General features: G+C 40.1%; 2 protein-coding genes across 2 annotated transcripts in view; one reads left to right on the top strand and one right to left on the bottom strand.

Annotated features, from left to right (window-relative positions):
- The window catches only part of fip1l1a (FIP1 like 1a (S. cerevisiae)), a 47,083-nt gene extending 39,835 nt beyond the window's left edge, over positions 1–7,248 (bottom strand). The window contains exons 1-3 of the mRNA XM_074667900.1: positions 7,170–7,248; positions 6,464–6,548; positions 3,541–3,581 (exon numbers count right to left, since the gene is read on the bottom strand). Of these exons, the coding sequence (XP_074524001.1) occupies positions 3,541–3,581; positions 6,464–6,548; positions 7,170–7,248 (205 nt within the window). The remainder of the gene's footprint in view (positions 1–3,540; positions 3,582–6,463; positions 6,549–7,169) is intronic.
- Positions 7,249–8,063: 815 nt separating this feature from the next.
- The window catches only part of scfd2 (sec1 family domain containing 2), a 182,989-nt gene continuing 168,699 nt past the window's right edge, over positions 8,064–22,353 (top strand). Inside the window, exons 1-2 of the mRNA XM_074669124.1 lie at positions 8,064–8,987; positions 9,524–9,692. Of these exons, the coding sequence (XP_074525225.1) occupies positions 8,174–8,987; positions 9,524–9,692 (983 nt within the window). The 5' untranslated portion in view covers positions 8,064–8,173. The remainder of the gene's footprint in view (positions 8,988–9,523; positions 9,693–22,353) is intronic.

Below are 22,353 nucleotides of genomic sequence, written 5' to 3'. Positions count from 1 at the left end.
TCATGAAGACACTCATGAATAAATGTTACCGTGCATAAAACTTTATGGAGAGAATCCCTCACATTTATTACTTACCAGGTTCTCTCCATGGTTTTCTCTCTGTTTTCTGCCTCAGAGCAGGGGGCTCTTGGGTATTTTCATATTCACTGTGACTTCTCCTTGTTCCACCTGTGAGATTCAAATTGCCTTTTTTTATGAAGAATGTAACAACATAGATAAGAAACATTGTTTTAAAAATAAGGGCATGATTCATTCTGTAGTTATGAAATGCAAAGAAGAGTATGAGAAGCAGGGATGAGGGGAAAAATAGGAATTTGCACCATTTCATGAATGGCATCAAAATGTTTAGGAATAAGTGTCAAAATTACATTTTGAGAATAAAGTAGAAGTGACAGTTTAAACAGTTTATTTGAAAATACCAGGCTAACAAATTATAAAATCCCATGGTTACCATGTAGCAATGCACCATGTTAACTCCTTAATAGCTCAGACCATCATCAGATTTAATCTCCTAAAAAATGAAATGCCAACTTTTACAGGAACATTCCTGCTCATTTATCACTTCTGGGTTTCTATACATGTGTATCAGTGTCTGTGTCCGCTTGAACCCTCTCCTCTGCCTGTATGTTGATGTTTGATGTTGATGGCACTTGGAGAGTAACACGGGACAAAGAGTGACATGAGTTAGCTTTCTGCTAGCCAGGTATGTGTGAAATACCCATGATTAATTCATGCTAACATGCCAAGTCAGGTGCACGGCTCTCAAGTCTCTCCTACGTGGAAACATGATGCTTCAGGTGGTTGCTGGGCCAGTGAGTGTGTTCATGTTGGTTGGAGGCTGTGGGTGTGCCCTGCCACTGGCACTGATCCAAGGAGGAGGAGCCCAGTTTAAATGTTGTGTCTACTGACAGGTAACAAAAATTTCTGCTGATTATATCTAAATTGAAGATGTTCCAGTCCGGATTTCAACTATTCAATGGAAGCCTATTGGGCCATTTTTTAAATGATCAGTGTTTAAGACAACAGTAAATATAAAAAGATCGTGAGACAGTCTTGTTTTTGTCTGGTATGTATGTTCGTATTGGGACTTGGATGTATTGCATACACACAAGTTTAGGGGTCTAATACAAAAGAGCATGTATAATAATAGATTTCTACAGCAAAACTAGCAGGAGCAAGATAAATGAAATAAGCCCAAGATATGTCTTGGTTTTTAGGTCTATTATTGTTAAAAGACAAAACAGAAGCAGTGTGCCGCTTCACTCTTTTATTAATAGCATAAGACACTAGCTTGGCCTTATGTTCCCACATTTCTAAGAATTTTTTCAACATCTGGTTTTGTTTGTCTGACTTTAAGAAATGAATCAAGGTTTTGGGATCTATGAGTCCTGCTTCAGCCAAAACCCTTTGCGATCAGCGTATTTTATTTTTTCCTTGTAGTGATTGTGATCACAATAATTTCTGCTGATGATCAAAACAAAAGTACTCATTTATTTATACATTTACTTTAAAGTTTTTCCAAAAGTTTTTGAGGGAAGAGAGAGCTTAAATGTAAGAACATGACCTGATTTTGAAAATGCCCTGGAGATGTGGGAACATAGTGATGACCCCTGCTAAAACAGATGGTCCTCCCACCAGTTGTGTGCGGTCAGGGGAGGCAGTGCCTCCCCCAGGCCAACAAGAAAAACATATATTTTTATAAAAATATTTTTTTCAGTTGTTCGTATACAATTTGTCATAATTAAAAAATAAAAAAAGGAAATTGCTGATTTGTCAATAAGAGGGAGGCTAACAGAGGGGACGGACAGCGTTGCGCGCTGGCTTCATGCTTGTAATGTGCGTCAATCACAACGTTTTGCAGGTTCGCGCATACGTACTAAGGTCTCACGCTGATTAACGTGGGCGTCGATGAGACACAGCGCTTCTATGCCTCTGCAGGTTGTAATACCGCACCCTCTTTAAGGTCTCGCGATAGTTTGTTAGTGCAGACATTTAATAGAGTATACCAGAGGTGCCTGGCCTGTGTTCTTGTGTTGTTGAGATACGGGTTATTTTTGTTGGTATTTTGCTCTTTCTCCTTTGATGTAAATCCTGTAGAAATGCAGGTGAACGTATGTTTCGGGTTTTACTTGGCATTTCGTCTTGTTAACTCAGGACTTCAGTCTGTCTCCACACCATAGTTGAGAAAGCTGATTAACATTTATTTACTTGGCTCGTTGCTGGTAACCGGTGTCTAGGAGTCCGGGCCAAAGTGAGGGAAAAGACTAAAGAGGAGGAAAAAAAAGGTGCACCTTGTGCACAACCACACACTTATTGAGGAAACGAAGACCAAAATAATGTACTCCCGCCCCACACACACCATGCATGCACTCAGACCGTCACTCCTACTGCTATGACACACACACACACACACACACACACACACACACACACACACACACACACACACACACACACACACAGACACACACACAGACACACACACACAGCACAGACTGTCACCGCGTTAAAGGGGCAGGGCTGGCCAGTAACAGTTTGTATTAGCAAATGTGAGCAGTGCACCGTATATATAACACACACATATAGAAATTTCAACTTTAGCTGGCTGTCTGCCTCCCTCGTCATGGACCTTACCGCACGTTACTGCCTCCCACACAGGTTGAACTTGCTATTATTTAGTCTTTCTCCTCAGCTTATTGTTGTTTTTTGCTTATGTTAACATTTAGCCCATTTTCAAAAACAACATTTCAAGCTAAATTCCATTAGCCCTCTCCTCTGTTTGCTAACAGCTCTGTATCCCGTATGCAGTGAACCCCCTTAGCAGAAGAACAATAACTTTGTACAGTCTGCACAGTCTGTGATCATTCACACCATACTGTATGTTTACGTTTGAATTTCTACATTAGTGTTATTATGTAACACTTTATGCATTACTTAAATATCAGTGTCTGATGTGTCTGATTTCTTATACCAAAAAGAAGAAATATTTACAAAGAAACCTCAAGCTTCATGCTAACTTCAGAGAACTTTGTAGGAGTGTTGTTTTCTGTTATTTTAGACTGTAACTGACTGAACAACTCTCTTCTTCTCTTTCCCTTTTGTGGATATCAGAAATAAAACAACTAAAGGTCATTTTAGACCAATCTGTTCAAAACTACAATGCCACTGTCTTCTCTGATGAATAAGACCAGAAGCTTGATGCTTCAACGTCACAACTCACCATCAATTATTCATACAAAGTCCTTCCTGGGGGTACAACACAGGGCAGGAATTTTAATTATTGAGGAAACTTCAGGGTTAACTCCAGGTTTTAGGTACTCTTGTGCTTCACTTATTATGGAAAACAACATGCACTGAAGCAGGTTATGCACTGCTTTATCTACCTGCATAGCTCATTCTCTTCTGTCAGGGTTAATGAGGCCAGATAACCAACAGACACCCAGGTTATGTTGTACTCACTCAGTTTAGGCCTCCATCCTCTTGTCTGGTTTTTTGACACTGCTCCAGAAGATGTTGTTGCTTCTTCCATTCTTTCTGTACTTCTTTCATCATCAGTCATGCGCTCTAGTTTCTGCTCAGATCTGCAGAAAAAAAAAAAAAAAAAAAACATATTTAACACAGCTATTTCCATCGTCATCTCATGATATTAACTCTGAGAAGTGCATCAAGTGTCTGGGTCAGGAGCTGAAAATCTAATCTCAGAAAGTTCCTCCACACGCAGGACAAATAAATCACTGAAAACAAAACTCAGAAAAAACAAACAATGAAAACAGCTCAAAGCAAGAATTTGACAGAAGTGGGTTCCTGACAAATAATGCACTTTTATATTGTGCCCAAGAGGCAAACAAACACAATAAAGACTGAAAAATTCAACATTATTATGTAAGAAGATGGATAGTAAATAGTTACACTTTCACATACACGGCTGCATAATTTCATCAAAATCTCTAGCTCTCCTATCGTCCCAACCTCACCATCCCAGACATCCCTCATATTAGAGCTGTTTTTTTTTTTCTAAGAAAAAATACCTAAAGTAACATTAATATTATCCAATTGCACACTGGAACACATTGAACCAGAGTATGGTGTGTGCTGTGACAAAAACCCAGAATAATTGAGATGGTAATGAGAGCTGGAGATGTTATTCCTCTGTGAGAGCAGGTATTTTTAGCTGAGTGCTTCACTCAGGTCGCTCCCGTCAAGACCAATAACAGGCTGAGTGCCCACTTTGACAGACTCTACAGAGAATGATATTACCTCATTATATTAAAATATGTACACAGAGAGATCATTTCAACGGCAGTGTATTGAAAAGCCTCAAGGCAAACACTATAAAACCATCTGGAGAGTGGCTCAGCTTCATATTCTAGGAAAGTCTCTCCTCAGAAAATCATCACCATGCAACATTTAAATTGAGCTTTTTAGAGATAGCAGCTGGTTGGATTTTGTACGGTTTTCCGAGAAATGTCACATGATGAACAAGGTGTCAGTTCTCCTATCAACAAAAATAAGACATTTTTGCTTTTTGTTCTGAGAAACATACAGGTGATTCTAGAAACTATTTTTCACTTGACACTATTTTTGTGTACTAATTCCCATGACCCTTTGTTTTTATATTCTGCTTTTTGATGCAAATTTGCAGACGTTGATTCACTTTATTGCTTGGTTTGAGTAGAATATTGGATTCAGATTGGTCTGTGATTCATTTTAAAAAACAAAGGTAACATGTTATACACAAAGATTGTATATATATAGTGGACAGTGTGGCTCTGCCTTTCACCATTGTATGGTTTTGAAACCAAAATATCCTTGTCAGAGGCACAGCCATTGTGCAGCCAGTCTGTGCAGTAGAGGCTATGAGGGACTCAGAGAGAATCTGAGTGGAGCCAGGTGACAAAAAAATGTTTAGTTTTTTTTTCCTTTCAAGAGTCTAATCTCTTCTTGTCTCTTCTTCTTGGCTCTCCCTCCCAACATATTTTACAGTCCCTGAAAAACAACACAAGAACGGCAGCTGTCAATCATCTTTAAACGTGACGTAAAGCCTTGTTTTTAACGTCTTATAACTAACAAAAATGAAACTTTTCAGAAAAAAGAGGCCCTGAATACAAGGCAGCCAAATTATATCTTCAAATCACAAAAATCAGATGTGGGAAACATTTCTACAAGGTATATTAATATCTTAAAGTTGACCACAACCCATCTGGAATGGCTAGAGAGCCAGAATTTATTTATTTTTTTATTTTTTTTATATGCCTATCTTACTTATACTGTGGCCAGTGGGAGCAGGTTTTGTGGCCACCTCACTTTGAACCTACCAAGATGACCCCCTCTGCCTGTTGGCACAGTGGTAAAATGGTGAGTGTTTGTATCAGGCTGGTTTCAGATTGGGGGAAATAATGACTGTTACAGATGTGAAGGCACCCTGAGGGACTATTGGACCCCAAACATCTCTGATAGAGGAAAGTAAAACAACACCATGTCCTGCAATCCAGGCACACCTGCAGAGCTGGAGAGAGCATCTCCAAGCTGCTGATCTCTAACAAGTACCTTCAACCGTAAGAGCTGTGCTGGTCTAAGACCTGAGTATGTATCTTCTACTTTCAATTTTAACAAACTAAAGAGCATCAAGAGTCTTTTTATCCACCATATTTTTTAATATACTTCATAAAACCCAGGCTTGCTGTTTTTCTTTTAAAATACACTTGAGTGTAGTTTGATTGTCTCAACTAATTAAAAACATACCCAAAGCAAAACGTGTGACTTGAATCATCTGTTTCTTCAATTTAGGTCAGACACACAAAGAAACTAAACTCAGGGATAAACTTCAGAACAGATTGTGAAGCTCTGTTGTTCTTTACAGTAGCTGAGGTGGCATGTTATGCTACATTTACTCTGAGTAAAGCTGCCGGAGAATGCAGAGCACAGATATCAGTGGGCTCCAGTTGTGTGATTGCTTACATCCACATTTGCAGCACACAAACAAACAGTGCTGGCCCGGCAGCAGATTTAATGAGCTTCAAAATACTTCTCAATGTTCTGCATGACTGAATGCACATTTCAGGGTGCACACGAGGAGCCGTCACACTCATGGTGTGCAGCTATAATGATCTCTGTTGTTATTGTGCTGTGAAAAGTGTATTATATCTGCATGCTTCATTTCTGTGATGCAGTGGGTTCTAATTGGAAATGAGCCTGCAGGCTGAGTACACTCCTTCATTAATGGCTACTCTAACCTGTCTGAGCCCTGAGTTCAAAGTCAGAGAGGTGAGAACTGAGTGATCCAGGTAAACCTGTTCTTACAGCCTCGTGTAGAGCCATGTCATCATTTAACCATGCTTACAGCAAAATAGCTTTGACATGCAAATGTATCTTGTTTATGTGTCAGGTAATTCTTAGAAAATAAAAGGCATTTTCATGCAAATACCATCCAAGACCTTCTGCCTATGTTTAACCAAGCACACACCTGGAAGGAGACTGAACCCCCTCTTCTTCATCTTCGTCTTCTTCTTCTTCTTCCTTGTCATCATTGTAGTTCATCTCAAAAATCCCTGAAACACATTACAGCATGAAGTCAGCATTGTTTATCATTCTATCTGCAGAATGGTTTTCAATATGCCCCTATAGCTGATTTCTGCAATACTAAACATACAATTTACAAATGACAGTAAAGTAGTGCTTATTTAATTATTTAATGCATGACTAAAGGAATTAGTAATTTAATGCATGAAATCAGGGGAATGTAAATCAGTTACACATAATATTGCGTTAACATACATAAATGATCAAGACATGATACTTTTGGTCATTACTTAATAACTAATACATAATTTTGGAACAGACTGCATGATGTGAATCCCATATATATCTCAGCAGGATAATATTAACGTAAAGTGTTAGCAAATTTGCATTCTCCTGCCAGTTATACCCTTCATACATTAAATTACTGGTTAAAGATCACTTGGCATAGGCCTACATTCTGCATCCCTACCGTTTTACAAATGTGTCTTTAACTTTAACTTTATTTATATGGCACCTTCCGTGCATTATGCAACACAAAGTTTCTCACAGAGGATAAAAACAAAAAAACAAAAACAAATAAAAGCTAACTTTAGTGTTTCGGAGACAAATATAAACGGATGAAAGAAACGGGCAGCCGTTTTGTCACTTACACTGATATAATTGTCCTTCTTCATCTTCTTCTTCTTTTTCTCCAGAACTGGAGCCCACGTCGAAATCATACAGTGACATTTAGCGCGGAATCAAATAGCAAAACAACGTAGTTTAAACAAAGAGTAAATAATTATTTACTTTTCCGATGAAGATGCCCATTTTACAGTTTCAGAAGTTTCTATGGAAACAGACGTTGAGGGACCAACTGTTGTACAACAGAGTTTGGTTAAGTTACCAAACGTTTGGTTAATTTTACTCGATGCATTTAGATCTTTCGTGATTTTATGGTTTTTTTCTTCTTTACTTATTGAGGCCATATAAATATTGTAACGTGTTTTGGTTATTTAATTTTATGTTGAATTGACGGAAACCTAGAGATTAACTTAACATGTGTAAGAAAATTAGGACGGGATATCTACCCGTCTTAGGTAAAGTGAGACAGGAAACAGACCATTGTTTTTTAATTCAAAGATTAAAATAAAAGCAGTTCATGTAGAGACCTTGTTTGGAAGGTGAAAGGCAAAATCACATGGGGATGTTTATTTTGGTCACATCTCCATGGGAGGATATGGCCAGCATCAATTCCTAAGAATTAAGGCAAATGACATTTCTGTCTTGATTAAAAAAAAGTTTATACTTTTTGAATGCATATATTATGTTTTATTTATTTATTTATTTATTTATTTATTTATTTATTTATTTATTTATTTATTTATTTATTTATTATTTTACTGTATTCGTTATAGCGCACTTTAAAAACCCTCTCAATAAATTTAACCATGAGTCTTATATGATCTCAACATCGCCTGTGAAATGAAATGTAGATCCTGCTTACTGTTGCCTTAACAACGATGGGACGCTCGAGTGACGTTTTTACAGTGCGACGCACGATGGCCACGTCACCACTGAGAGACTCGTGTTTATGTTTTGAAGGAGCTGCTTTAGCTGTTGATTCTCATGTGACTCAGAGTCTGTAGCATTTAGCGTACACTTTCAGCTAAAAATGTCGTCGGCGGAAGATTTTACGCGCTTCCCGCAGCAGATGTGGGAGAAGGTGCTGTCGAAGGTGAAGAAAGCGGTTGTTTTTATGGATGATAAGTGTGCAGAGGCTCTGCACTGGTGTGGAGGAGCTGCCCTGCTATTGGAGGCTGGAGCCAGAAATTTAAAGCAGTTTTCCAGCTTTGAAGCCTGCGGATTGACTGAACCGAAGGCTGTGTTCGTCGTGAGCTCTTTACTGAAGGGAAGAACCGTAGATATCATAAAAGATATCATTTCCCTCAGCCACTTCCAATACTGTGTCGTCATCACCACCGTGGCTCACTCTGTGCACCTGTTAGCCAACAATGTGACCGCAGAGCTGGAGGGGAATCCTGTGTTTGAACAGTTTGAGGAAAAGCTATGTGAGTGGATGGGGAACATGAACTACACTGCTGAAGTCATGTTCGTTCCGGTGGTGTTCGCCCCTGTGTCCCAGCAGCTGATCTTCACACCCACGTTCTCTCACCTGTTCCCCCTGCTTTCACCTGACCTGGAGGCAATTAACGCAAAACGACCAGAGAAGAAGAGATTTGGGAGCCTGTTTGACGTGGACGTGCATTCTTTGCCCGTTGAGCTGCAGCTTGAGATCAGATCCTTGGCTGCAGCGTTGAATTCAGTGTTTGAAGCAACAGGCACCAGGGAGGAGAGTTTTGCTGTGGGACCAATGAGCCGCATCATCGCTGGGGAACTGGCCAATTCACCTCAAGCTAAAAACCGGAGGAAAACAGCCCCTAATAAAGCATCAGTTATATTTGTGGACCGAACAATGGACCTTACTGGTAAAATCTCTCCTTTGGAGTCCACTAAATCACTGTACAGAACTTAGGGATCTGAACACTTCTGCCAACATGTACAGCCAATAGTAGGGCACATTCTGCTTCCACTATACAACAAGCTTTAACACATTGGCAATATGATAATATTCTGAAGTATCAGGCCTAGACAATAAAGACGAGACTAATTAAAAACAGGATATTGTTTATGGTTGAACAAAATGCATTTAGTCTTGTTTTGTGTCTATTTATAAAACAAATAGGCCTTCACATTTAGAGTAACACATTAATTCTACGTGTATTATATGAAAGAAGGGTGTAAATTTGTGTGTGTATCTGTAAGTTCCTGGATCAGTGTCAGCCTCAACCTCAGCCAAACTGAGTTTAAAGGAGCATCAGTTTTATTGGGTTTTGAGAAAATAAAATATTATGGATTACCTTTATATAAATGTTTAATAAAAATAGTATGTGATGTCTTGATAAGATACATTTAAAAAAAGATTATAAGTAACTGACACAATATGTTATATACTGGTTTTCAGGAGCTGTTGGTCATCATGGGGACAACCTAGTGGAGAAGATTCTGACAGTGCTCAAACTCTTACCGGGTCATGTGACTGACATCCAGGTGGACATGCTGGAGCTCACAGGTCTGCAGAGGACTCCCCACTCCCAGAACACGGTGGCCCCCGGCTGTCTCTCACAACCACAGTGAGTTCATCTGTCGTTGTAGTTTTAACCAATATTAGTTTTATTACTGGTCCTACAAACCCACAAACAGCTGTTTTTTTTCTTCCATTTGCAGACTAGATTAGATGAGGTCTACATGATGGGCTCTGAATAAAAATGCCATCATTTGAATTGTGAGTCATCAAACAGAGAAGATAAATGAGGGACCAGAGCACAGTGTGTGTCAAACATGAAGCAGGGAGACACAGGGGCAGTTTATTTCATGCCTTCGATGCTGTTCCTTACACTTCTTAATCTTTCTACTCCAGTTACAGTGTTTTCCCCTGCATGTTTTGCATTTGTTTGTGCATTTTTTTTCATTTAGATCCTGGTAGTCTTACTCTAAATAACAAACCATGCGACTGAACTTTTTGCATTATCTTGCAAATATGCTTCCTCTCATCCACGCGGCTTCTTCTGTTGTAATTTCTGGTTGTTCAGCTCACTTTGAATGTCTGAATCCCATGAACAATTTAACAGACTCTAAAAGGACAGAGTGAAATTAAATCTCTCTTGCAGTTGTGTGTTTTGAAAGCAGAAGTCTAATTTATTTTCAAAGGGGTGATGGACTTCATTATCTCACTTTCTGATCAGGGGCGCTCTTTCAGTAGCCTGTAGTGTTTTTTTTTAAATCTAGCATATAATCCAGAGAGACAAATTTGATTTTCTCTGGCTTTGTATGCAAAAGATGATGCTAAAGAAGCAAAGGGTTGGCTCATTGCATAATGCATGCTGAGTGCATGGCAGGGAAGATATTTTGTCTTCCTCACAATGCATTTAAAGGAAATAGTAGTATAATATAAAGAAGGGACAAGCATCCACATATGTGGACGTTTCTGCCTCTGAGACCCATGATACTTCATTTTTTAAAACTTTGACCTTATACTGTATAAAACATGGACGTAGTCTCCCTGACGTCACCCGTCTGTTTCTAAAAAGGTTACTCTCATTTTTAGTTAAAAAAAACCCCAAAGTATTTAAGTACAACATGACTATTAACAAACAACTAATAGTGGACTCATAACACAAATAGTCAAACTTCCCACACAAAGCCTAAGTTTAGTTATTATACTGTGGGCTATGAAGAAATTGTAGACATGTGTCCACCTTTATCCTGCTGAGCATCATACATAAACAGATCTCAATTGCTGTGGGTATTGTACCAACATGGAACAGCTCTTAAGTGTCCAGAGGGAAGCATTCCCACCACCACTGCAACCACAGTACATATATTCCATACCTTTCACACCTGGCAAACACACATACCCACACACACCCCTCAGGCCCAAGGCAACCTCCTGCTGAGTGAGCTGAGTGGCACATGACCAGCTTCAGGTGCCTACAGTTCAGGCAGTTCAGTCCACTGAACCTTCCCTCTGCAGATGCACGAGTTCAATGCCTGCGGTGAGGCTGTTGTACATGGCAGGATTAGTCCTACATCATGAGTTTCACTCCCTTTGCCCCTTCATGTGGCTGCAGGAGGAAAAGACTTTCACTGAGCAGAAGAGTTTTGTGGCTGGAGCTGTCATGCAGGACGTTTGCCTGCTTTTACGCACAGACATGAACATACATGAGACGGAGCTGAGACGGTTTGGAGCATGGTGGGGGATCTCGAACAGAACCAGTCTTTTCTGGTCTGCGGTGTTTAGACAGTGTGTACTGTAGCAGATAATGTGAGCACAGCAGGGCAGGTTGAACCGACCCTCGAGTGCAGGGCTTACGTCTGGGGCACATCAACTGAATACCAACAAAACACCCACGGGTGCATGTCTCGAGTCACTGTTGCTGTTCGGAATACTTCAGTTGTACTAACAAAGCAGAGAAATTAATAAGGGAGACTAGAAGGTTCATTTGGTTTCTCTTATACTTTTTGTCTGTCAAAAGGGATCAAAGTAAAGTCTGCGGGATTTTCCTAATAGATAAAATGTGAACGCTTACAGGAATAACCCTGCTCTAATGACACTTCTGGGCCTATATACATGTGTGTCAGTGTCAGTGTCTGCCCCAACCCCCTCCTCAGCCTGGATGTTAAGGTTTTGGTTGTATGTGGATGTTTCTGGGCAGAAAGTGATCTTGGTTACCTCAGCCAATCACAGCCCAGAGTGCAAGTGACTTAGCATGTTAATTAGTGAAAAAAAACTTCAAAGAGATAAAGCTTTTTCCTGAATGGGGGTGAAGCTTGGCTCTACTTTTAGACACTTTCAGGCACTTGGAGAGCAACTCGGGATGAAAAGCGAGTTGGCTTTCTGCTGAGCAGGCATGTGTCAAGTACCTGTGATTAGCTTGTGCTAACATGCCAAGTCAGGTCCATGGGTCTTGAGTCTCTTCATACGCAGAAACGCGATTTTACAGGCGGTTGCTGGGCTAATAAGTGTGTCACATAGTCAAGGTTGGAGGCTATGAGTGTGCATGTGCTGCCTCATGCACTGATCCAAGGAGAAGCCTAGTTTGAATGTTGTGTTTTCTAACAAGTAGCAAAAGTTCCTGCAGACCCTACATTTAAATCTAGGAAACTGTGATGAAATCTGATGTAGTTCATGTAAAAGCCAATTTAACCTTTTAGATTTATCAGCCTGTGACATGTTAAGAAAAAATCTACACTTACAACATCCAATTGGTTAGTACTAGACATGGGCTGATTGATCTGCCAGTCAATCGACCCGTGCCGATTTCCTTAATTTTGGGGGATAGGTGACCAGCCCATCCTTGCATATGAAACTGATCTTCTATACCTCCGGGAAGGTCTGACAGCCAGCCATTGTTGCTTTTTGCTCTGAGACCTAAAACTTAGGACACTTTATTGGTCGTTTAAGTTAAAACATAAATTTGTTATTGTTTCACAGGTATTGTTCAATGATTTTTAATAAAATACGATTGAAACATTTAGGGGATAGGCTGTCAGTTATAAAAAAATCAAAAAATAAAAATCAGTACCGGCCCAAATTGGTATCGGCAGGTCAGGCTTTATTAAGATTGGTAATCGGCCAGAAAATTGTGATTGGTGCACCCCTAGTTAGTACTCTTACAAACAGTGACAATGAAAGAATAACGACAAATAGAGTAAGCTAACATTGTTGTCAACTCGTCCAGATCTTTATGTGTCACGTCAACTAAAGGGATCTGAAGCTTAACACCAAGTACTTGTTTTAGCTACTATCTTCACAAACATCATAAAGTGTGTCATCATTGTTGAACCATACTCCTAGTTTACCATTCTGCTTTCTTATGGAGGATCAGTCTGGTTTCTTCAGGCCCGTATCATCACGTGGATCCTCATCAAACTTGCAGCATTATCAATTGTTAAATGTGATAATTTTTTATACATGTTCCCCCAACATGAGCATCTTATCTCAGAACATGTAGGAGACAGATTCTGGTGGTGTGCTACTTCTAGCTTGTGCTCCGACACACAGACAGTGAGGCTAAAAGTAATAAGTAGTGTGTGTGTTAAATGTGTGTGTGGGAGCGTGGTGTTTGTATGGAGTGTGTGTCTCTGATGGAGGCCAGCCGGATCAGCAGGACTGTTATTGCCTGTGCTATCTCTGAGCAGATGGCCAAGTTGAGCCTTATCACAGATGTTTAGGAGATTGAAGTGCTGCCGAGGCACAGCGAGACAGAAACCTCGAGTTCCCGCTTTATTTAACCGCCTTCAAGTGCACAGCTCACAGAGTTCCCGTCAATCACTCCGACGTGTTAAAGTCTGCTGCAAATGAGTGTTTTTAAGCTGTGCTTCTCTTAAACTTGATCTCTACAGAAGATTAGAGGCAGACTGGGATAGGATTTTTGAGACTGATACTCTTTCCAATTTAAGAGGGTTAACATTCACAGATCACTGGTGTGGCAACAGGAGATAGAGTGATGTTTTTCAGCAGGAAGGAAAATAAACCTTCTGAGATGGCAATGACAAGGTTTTTTTTTTTTTAATGTTAACTACGTTAGAAGTGTTGCACTGATCTTGGTATATTTACATATTGATACTAGCTCAGTTGACAGATATCTATCTTTGGCAAAAGGGATGTACTTATCAGATCTTGGTATCAGGTACACTCAAAAAGTTAGACCCAGTTCTTTGCTCATTTGTGCTTAAAACACCCACTTGCGTGGAGAACATCATCACGTCACTAAGTCTGTGCATTTTCGCAAGGCAGAGCTAAATTAGCATGAAGAAAGATAACTCCAGCAGCTCAGCAGTTTGGAGGTATTTCATGCTTGTTTTGCCAACAACTTTAAGGGCAACTTGAAATATGTGCAAGTTTAATTCCCCAAATATTTCACTGCTGAGGTTTACAGTTGAACTGAAATTCCTGTAAGTGTTGGAGATTTACTCCCCACAGATTTACACATTTACAATCCAATAAAATTAAAGATATGATCAGTTTAAATATTTTTTATCTTATTTTATGTACAAAGTTAGAAAAGCCTAAAGTTACCAAAACACAGTTCTCAGTCTCAGGGATGGGTACCTTTCTCATTTGAAACGATGCAGTATGGACGCCCAGTACCTGGTAATTAGTATAAGTACTCAATGGTACCAGTTTTCAATTTTTGTGTGTGCATTTATGTGATAATATAAGAGGCTGCAGGTTGGGCTTGAACCCAGGCTGCCTGCTGCAATGTTTTGCAGGTTAAGTACCTTAGAAAAAGAAAAGTTTCTCATCCCATAAAACTGAATACAGGTCTTTGTTACGCAACTAGCAGATATTTTTTAGGCTGTAAAAGAAGTTCATGTGTCATTTCTGACTTCTAATACATTTCTGGAATTGTCAGCTTAATGTGGCTTATTTTAAGTATAACAGAATATTTATTTCACTGAAAATAAGAAACAAACATTTGCTTGGATTTCAGTTTTTTTTTAATGGGAGGTCTATAAGTCTCATGGGGTGTGTGACCTAACCGTTAGGCTACATCGGCCACCAACGTAACAATATTTATGTTTTAAGAAAATAGGTTTTGTTTTCTGCTGATCTTGTTCTGTAACAAAAGTTTTCAAATCAGCACGTATCCTAGAGTATAAACACTGCTCTGTTATCTCTGTTTATGTTCCCCCCATATGAGCTGAGCCTCGTTTGGACTCAGAAACACACCTTTCTAAAGCGGCTTGTTTTCTCTCCATGATGTGAACTGTGCAGAGCGCGGCACTCTGCAGGCTCTGTGTGGTTTGATTGTCTATATAATAAGTTCCCCTCTCCTGGATGTTTATACACCTCTGATTTGTCCAGCTATTATTAGCGCAGACCACAGTGTGTTTTGGTAGTTTCTGTTGTGTAGACCGGCTCCAGCCTTTAAATACTGGGTACAGACATAATTTGGACCTTTTCTATGATATTTCCTTCAGTAATTCCAGGATATTTTTTTGGATTACTGTGTCTTAAACATTCTGTGGGTGGCTGTTGATTCTAGGCTCTCCCGTCAAGACCCCACACTTACTTTGCAATTATAGTCGTATTGTCTTTCATAACCTGGTGTGAATTTTCCTGATCCTACAACCTGACTTTCAGTCTGTGGTCTTTCTGGTGACCATGCCTGAGAGATGTACACACACCCACACAGATTTTGTCTATGTTAGCTTCCTTTTTCAGCTATTAAGTAGTGCACAGTTAGCTGTCTTTGGAGGGATGTAAGTGAAAGTGGCAGTGGAAGTGTTTTCTCCGCCTGTGTGTGTGTATGTGTGTGTATTTGTGGTCAGGTACCTCCCAGCCCAGTCTGTGTAATTTGCTGTGCTTGGCTGCACAGCTCTTCTGATCCTGAGAAGCACATATGAACCTCATTGGCAGAGGGCACCAAGTTTCCCTCAGTCCCAGTCTGAACCCTGCAGCCCCGTCATCTGGCTGCCTCCGACCTTGATCCTGTGGTGGGAGTGGGTGTATGTGGGCAGCAGCGAGTACGGGTGGCCAAGGTGCTCTGGTCCAGCCTCAGGAGCCAGGCAGAGTAACGGACCGCACCCAGCCTCGAGAAAACACAGAGAGGCTGCCATCCCCTCAAATGTGCCCTGCAGATTCTCCATGAGCACCACCGGGGAGGAGTGAAAACACCTATTTCTGTCCCAGCTGGGAAATATGAGCATGAATAAAGAGCCGTGCAGTCTTTATTTGAGTCCTGGCTGTATGGGAAAAGAAACAGAAAGCAGAGATAGTGGAGTGTAGAGAGCAAAGAGAGCTAATGACAGACAGCAGAGGACTGCTCACCCTGTTTTTACTCCTCTAAGAAAAACGAACGTTCTACTATGGCTCCACGAGCATTGTTTTGCTATTCTATACTCGGTGATTTGAGCTTTAAGTTTAGTCTTTCAAGACATTTATAGGCCCAACAACAACTCTGCTCCATCATTACATACAGTATACTTTATGTTTCCGTGCCTTTAGAGTGTGCTGTGTTTTGGGTACGGTTTGTTTGAACACAAAGGCTGTCAGAGGTTACTTTGAGGATACTGACTCTCATCAAAACCCACATCTCATAAATCATAACTTTATAAATACTTAAAGGGGTTTTCATCACTTTAAATGCTGAGTCTCACTGCCTTGTCAGCTTGTATTGTTGTGCAGATACATGAAACATAAGCCAAAAACAAAAAAGAACTACTTTGGTATAATTAGAAATGGTGTCATCATGTTGTTTATGTCGTGTCTTGTAGCAGAGCATAAGACTTGATTTTCAAGTCCTGTTACACAGCTTAGATTCAAACCTCTGCCTCACAGAAGAAGAACGAGTGGAGGACTCTGACTTAGATTGGATTTTTATTTTTTGTTATTAGAAAAAAAAAAAGTTAAGTTTACAGCAAGCTGTGTTTTTCTACACACCTGTTTAGCTTCAGTTCCTGCCAGGACAACGAGAAGCTATGAATCATAACTCTTTTATGGTGCTAGTGGTGGTATAAGCAACTTAACTGGCTTAAAGGTAGAGTCTGCAGGATTTTCTTAAAAAAATAAAACGTCAACTTTTACAGAAATAATCCTGCTTTTGCTCAATCCCCTCCTCTGCCTGTATGTTGATGTTTTGGTTGTATCAGGTTGTTTCTGGGAGGAGAGTAAACTTGGTTACATCAACCAATCACAGTGCGCCCAGTGCGCAAGTGACTAGGCATGTTAATTAGCAAGTGGAAGAAGCTATCCTAAACAGCTATGATAGTGGACATAGCACAGAGCAGAAACAACTCAACCAAATTGAAATCAGACAGATGAAGCTTTTTCCTAAACTAGGGTGAAGCTTGGATTCACTTTCAATCGCTTTCAGGCAGTTGGAGAGCAGCACAGGACAAAGGGAGATGCAAGTTGGCTTTTTGCTAGCTAGGTATGTGCCAAATACCCAAGACTAGCTTGTGCTAATATGCCAAGTCTGGTGCACGGCTTTCGAGTCTCTTCCATGTAGAAACATGGTGCTACAGATGGTTGGGCTATTGAGTGTGTTCATGCAGTCACAGTCAGAGGCTGTGGGTGTGCACTGCCACTGGCTTAAGATCTAAGGAGGAGGAGCCCAGTTTGAATGTTGTGTTTACCAACAAGTAACAAAAATTCCTGCAGACCCTGCATTCAAATAATGTGTCCATGTTTGGTTGGTTAAAGTCATATTTTTCAGCGGTTTGGCTGTAGGTTGTAAGTTCTAACTTCAGCACATCCTGAATTTCCCCTTGGGGATAAATAAAGTCTATTCTATTCTATTCTATTCTATTCTATGCTATTCTATTCTATTCTATTCTATATGGGATGCAAATGATAAACCTCTCCTTGTTTATGTTGGGCTGTGAAAGCTCTTACCAGTTGACTCCTGGCCTGGCTTTGCTCATAATGTCCGTCTGATGTTGAAGTAATGCTAAATATGATCTGTTTTTGACACAGTTTTTTTTAATTTTGAAAGTCTTTAGGTGGTTAGTAAGGTTTTAGTGCATGACTACCTGCCTCTCTCAATTTGCTCTGTGTAGATGGATGCACCACTGCTCCAGCATCCAACCAAAAAAAAAAAAAAACCCAAAAGGCTTTCGTATCTGATCTGGAAGGCTCAGATCTGCCAGAATACATAACAGCAGAGCCTACGTGGCTTAAACTTTATAGAAACGAGCTGAGGTGGATTTTGTGTCATTTGGCCGTCATGGGGCGTATACACCCCACACTGACCGGGCTATGTGTTAGTGTTCTTGATCTGTGATGCTCCTTTATGTTATAGTTTAGGGCTCTTTTCCACCACATGCTGGCGTAGCCTGGCTTCTAATAAATGTGAGTCTGTGGGAAATGAAGAGCAGAGCTTGTACAGCCTTTGTTGTTACCCAACACAGGAAGTAGAAATAGTCATGCCCACAGAAATGTGCTTTTTCTTCTCTGGAATAAAATTGCCCTTGATGGAAATCATAACTCTCTGCCTGCCAAATAAGAACCAGTTTGTCCTTGTAGCTCTTATTATTACAGAACAAAGTAGAGATCAAACTTTATATGCTCACATTTTCCAACTCTGAAGCTTTCTGAAATCACAGAACCAAATCTCTCTCTGAGTCATTTGCATATCTGTGAGAGCAGAATGGTTCACTCACTTTCATTTCATAACTCATCTCTCTGATGTTATCAGGACTACCCTAAAGGTCGAGGATAACTTAAATACTTTGAAAGATAGTGTTTGTATCTGTCAGTGGAGAAGTTTTATGCAGCAGCTGGAGGATTTAGCAGGAGTGAGCTGTCATGTCCTCTGGTCCATCTTAGACATTGCGTCTCTGTTTCCTCTGCTTCTCAATTCTGTTTCTCCTTCAGTGTGGAAGAAATCTCATCCTGAAAGCCTCAGCACATCAATCAGGTAGATTACTTTCACCTGAACAACTTGTACTCCGTGTTCCCATCAAGTCTGAGATAACGAAACCTATTCTGTCTTGTAGGCCGTCTCCTGCTTAGACATTTGACTCTTTCCACTTCCTATTTTGCCATATGTGTGTTTGAGTGTGTTAGTGTGTGTATTTTTTTTGGTAAGATGTTAAAACAGCTGTTAAGATGGCACTCTACATCTTCCACCCTCAAGTCTTCAAAGCGCCCTGACTGCTGGCTCCCGTTTTAGACGCTAGGAGGAGACTCCTGAAACAGACTTTAAACTTTCATTTCCCAGCTCTTTACACACTTCTCCATCTGCTGGGTATTTTAAAATGTTTGGTGATACTTCAAATCATTTTTTTTATTTTAGAAATATTTAAGTAGACTGTCTCAAGTGTCTGCTGTTAATGTTCACTTATTTTGTTGTAGTAATTCACCACCATGCTGTATTTGGAAACCATGGCCTTATATTTGGTCCTTTAGTTCTTACTAATAGGAAAGAATTAGATTTATTTTTGCCAGCTGCCAGGAACTGGCAGTGATGGTTGCAAATGAAGTTTAAAAAAGTCAGATTGAGGTACATGCCCTAAATTCAGGTTGTTCATCTTGGTGTGACCACATTATGTTTACAAAAATTCTTACAGGAACATGTTGCAAAGAGGATAGACCAAAATTAGTCCTGACATGGCTTTGTTGGGTGGGCCATGACTGTTGCTCAGTTCGTGGAGACTCATCCTTGGAAGGCAAGGGTGGTTAAGATTCTGTCCAGATACCGACCAAAATAAGGAAGTAGACCTGTTAGCTGTAGAGACTCCAGTTCTCCCCCTAGGCGCTGTCAAAATGACCCTAGGTGAGGTATCGATTGTGCATTCAAGTGCGTGTTTTGGTAAAGGATGGGCACGTACTGAAACCAGCCTTATTTCAAGGCATCAGTACAGATGAAGGCTGCCGATACCAGCAGCCAATACTCAAGGCAGATTAAAAAAAAAATCTTACGTCGAGTAAATCCTTCCTCGCCAGTAGTTGGTGCTACATTGACACAATTTGACACCACAGCTAAGTGCGCCAAATCCTGTTCAGACAACATGAATGAACCAGGGAGGGTTAACAGTTGTACCGTTTTATTTTGTACCTCAGTTTCATTTATTTGTTTGTTTATTTATTTTAAATTGCTAAAACTCTGACAATGGTTAATTTTATTTTTCAATTTTGTTAATTTATGAAAACAAATAAACTCAGTGTTTTTGTGATTTATTTTGGACTGACTGGCAGAGTGACTGTGCTGTCTTTGTTCAAAATAATCTGTCATGTTAATTGAAGTTTTATGTATCAAAAGCACAAGTGTTATCAATACTCTGTATCGGTGAGTACTCAAGTGGTATTGAACATCCCTAATTTTAGTCCGTGTGTGTGTGAAATTCAGTATATGAATTTGAAAGCCACCAAACTGTTGCAAGGAAAACACTTTTTTCAACCTTGCAGATCATGTGAGTAGCAGCTCTGTCAGTGCCTTGAGCTATGATGTGATTATGCTTAAAAAGAACCCCAATACATTCAACTGTTAATAACATAGAGGTAACAGGGTTGAACATAATAAGAGATACTTGATGTAGGTGTAGATGTGTAAACTCCTGTGCTGTGCAGGGTAAAACTTGTGTTTTTCTGTGGAGTCTGCTGGATTTGGAGACAGCACTCTAACAGCTGTAAAAATACCAACATGATATGAATCTCCATAAGGATTCTCTCCGTGATGTTATTTGAAAAGTACAATAACAAACTGACCCAGTGGTGAAAGGAATAAAAAACCTTATCAGACACATCAATGATCAGCTTCAACCTCAAATAAAGCAGCAAGGAAGTGCAAAAAAAAAGACCTTTAGTTGAGTTGATTTTTTAATTTTATCCCTTTTGGGAGGAGGATTATTAAACCAGGAATTTAACTCAATCATTTATTTTTTAATTAAAAGAATGTGAAAGCAGGATGCTGGTCCAGCACCATAAACAGACACAGCGTCCTTAATGTACTGGTCGCTGGCTCAGCTTCGGACCTGTCAACATTTGCAACATGTCATTCCTGTTCTGGCTTCACATGTCCTGTCTCTGTGTAGCTGTCATACCCAATAAAAGAGTTCAAAAAATACTTGAATTTTCCTTTAATACCCCAACAATGTAAATTACAGGGACTCTCCTACAGTGGTCAAAAAGGGATAGTGTTGACAGTTCTGTACTTTCCTCATCTATTGCAGTGGGTGAATTAAAACAGTCAATGTGAGCTCCTTGTACGTCTGCATCAGTGTGTTTAACTGTACTTCGTCTCCCTCCTCTCCCACTTCCTGCAGACCTCCTCTCCCTCTCTTCTCTCCATAAATCCTGCAGGTCATTTGTCCCTCTTCCAGGACACACAGACACTCAAGGCCAGGTCTGGTTCTAGTCCACCCCTCTGTCTTTCCTGTGTCCTCGTGTGTGTAGTGTGTGTGTGTGTGTATGTTTGCGGGAAACAGACAATGTATTTTAGCCCATTAAGAGCACTCATGGAGGAACAGCTCTGACCTTGTTCTGTTCTGTGAGGGTTCATCTGTTACATGTGGACCTGAGAGTACACCCATCACCTGAATCATCTTTACTGGGAAACACATTTACTGTCATGTTGCACAATCTGCTGAGTGGGACGTTTTCAACCCTCACACACATCAAACTTACCATACATGAACAGAACAGTCGAGTAACCTAGCCCTTGAGCTGCAACTTAGGAGCAGCATGTGAGTGGCCAATGCTTCTTTTTCTGTGGACTGATTGATCACACTCCGTTTACTTTTTAATGTGCTAAAAAAGTGTTAGAAAAAATAATGTTTCTATGGTGCATTTGTTGTCCCAGAAGATAAGAGTGACCTTCAGGCTTTAGTGTATGCAGGACAAACAGGCTGTATAGAAAGCAAAAGCAGATACAACACAACCACAGGGGTGTTGCCAAATTCCATCCAAAACCAAAAATCTGTTTTGCATATTTCATCCAAAATAACCAAAAATAGGAGTTTGGTGATCTAAAACTATGCAAACAGAAAAAAAAAAACTTTAATCTGTTTTCCACATTATATTGTCACCACAACACCCTTGAGGTAATTCAGTAAGAGATTACTTAGCTCTGGGATATAGCACATATCAGCATATTAACACTGCTGCTATCATCACCACTGCTCATGGTTCAAGTTTTCAAGTAGCCATCTGTACCTAAAGTTTCCCTCACTTGCCCCACTAAGAGATGGGTACTGACTCCCATCTGTAGTACCGAGTAATGATTCTTGTAAAATCACCATCACCATGTTTAGGTACCTAAACGCTTCCTTGAGACTGTGAGGGAGTGGAAGATTTGGTGATTTTCCATGCTGGACATGAACACAATGTTACAAGTTTGTGTATTGAGAAATAAATTTGTTGAATCGAAAAACTTTGAAGTTTTATTATTAAATAAATGTATGTTTGTTACCACATAAAAACACACAAAATTACTGAAAATGGGTGCTGTTGAGGGCCGATACCGATTGCCAGGTGCCAGACATCATTACTGATGTGAAAGGTACCCATCCCTTGCCCTACTACCTCACTGGTTTTGCTGGACAGGTTCCAGTATGGAAAACCCTGCTTAGTTTAGTCAGCCAAAGTAGCATGCTAACCAAGGCATGTCAGCAACACCAGAGGTCTCAGGCTTGAAAACCACCAGCATTTAGGGGTTGCTAAGGGATTTGGACCAATCAGAATCCAGCATCTTACATAGCGGGAAGTTGAGTTAGAAAGCCAGCAAATAAGTCAGGATAACGATCATGGATTATTACAGGAATAAAAGCCCATTGGGAGTCTTACTT

The sequence above is a fragment of the Halichoeres trimaculatus genome, unplaced genomic scaffold, assembly GCF_033239565.1.
Source record: "Halichoeres trimaculatus isolate MK-OKI-2021-1 unplaced genomic scaffold, fHalTri1.1 fHalTri1_scaffold_4, whole genome shotgun sequence".
NCBI classification, from domain to species: domain Eukaryota; kingdom Metazoa; phylum Chordata; class Actinopteri; order Labriformes; family Labridae; genus Halichoeres; species Halichoeres trimaculatus.
Note: the sequence above shows the minus strand (reverse complement) of the source record. Positions and strands in the feature narration are given on the sequence as shown.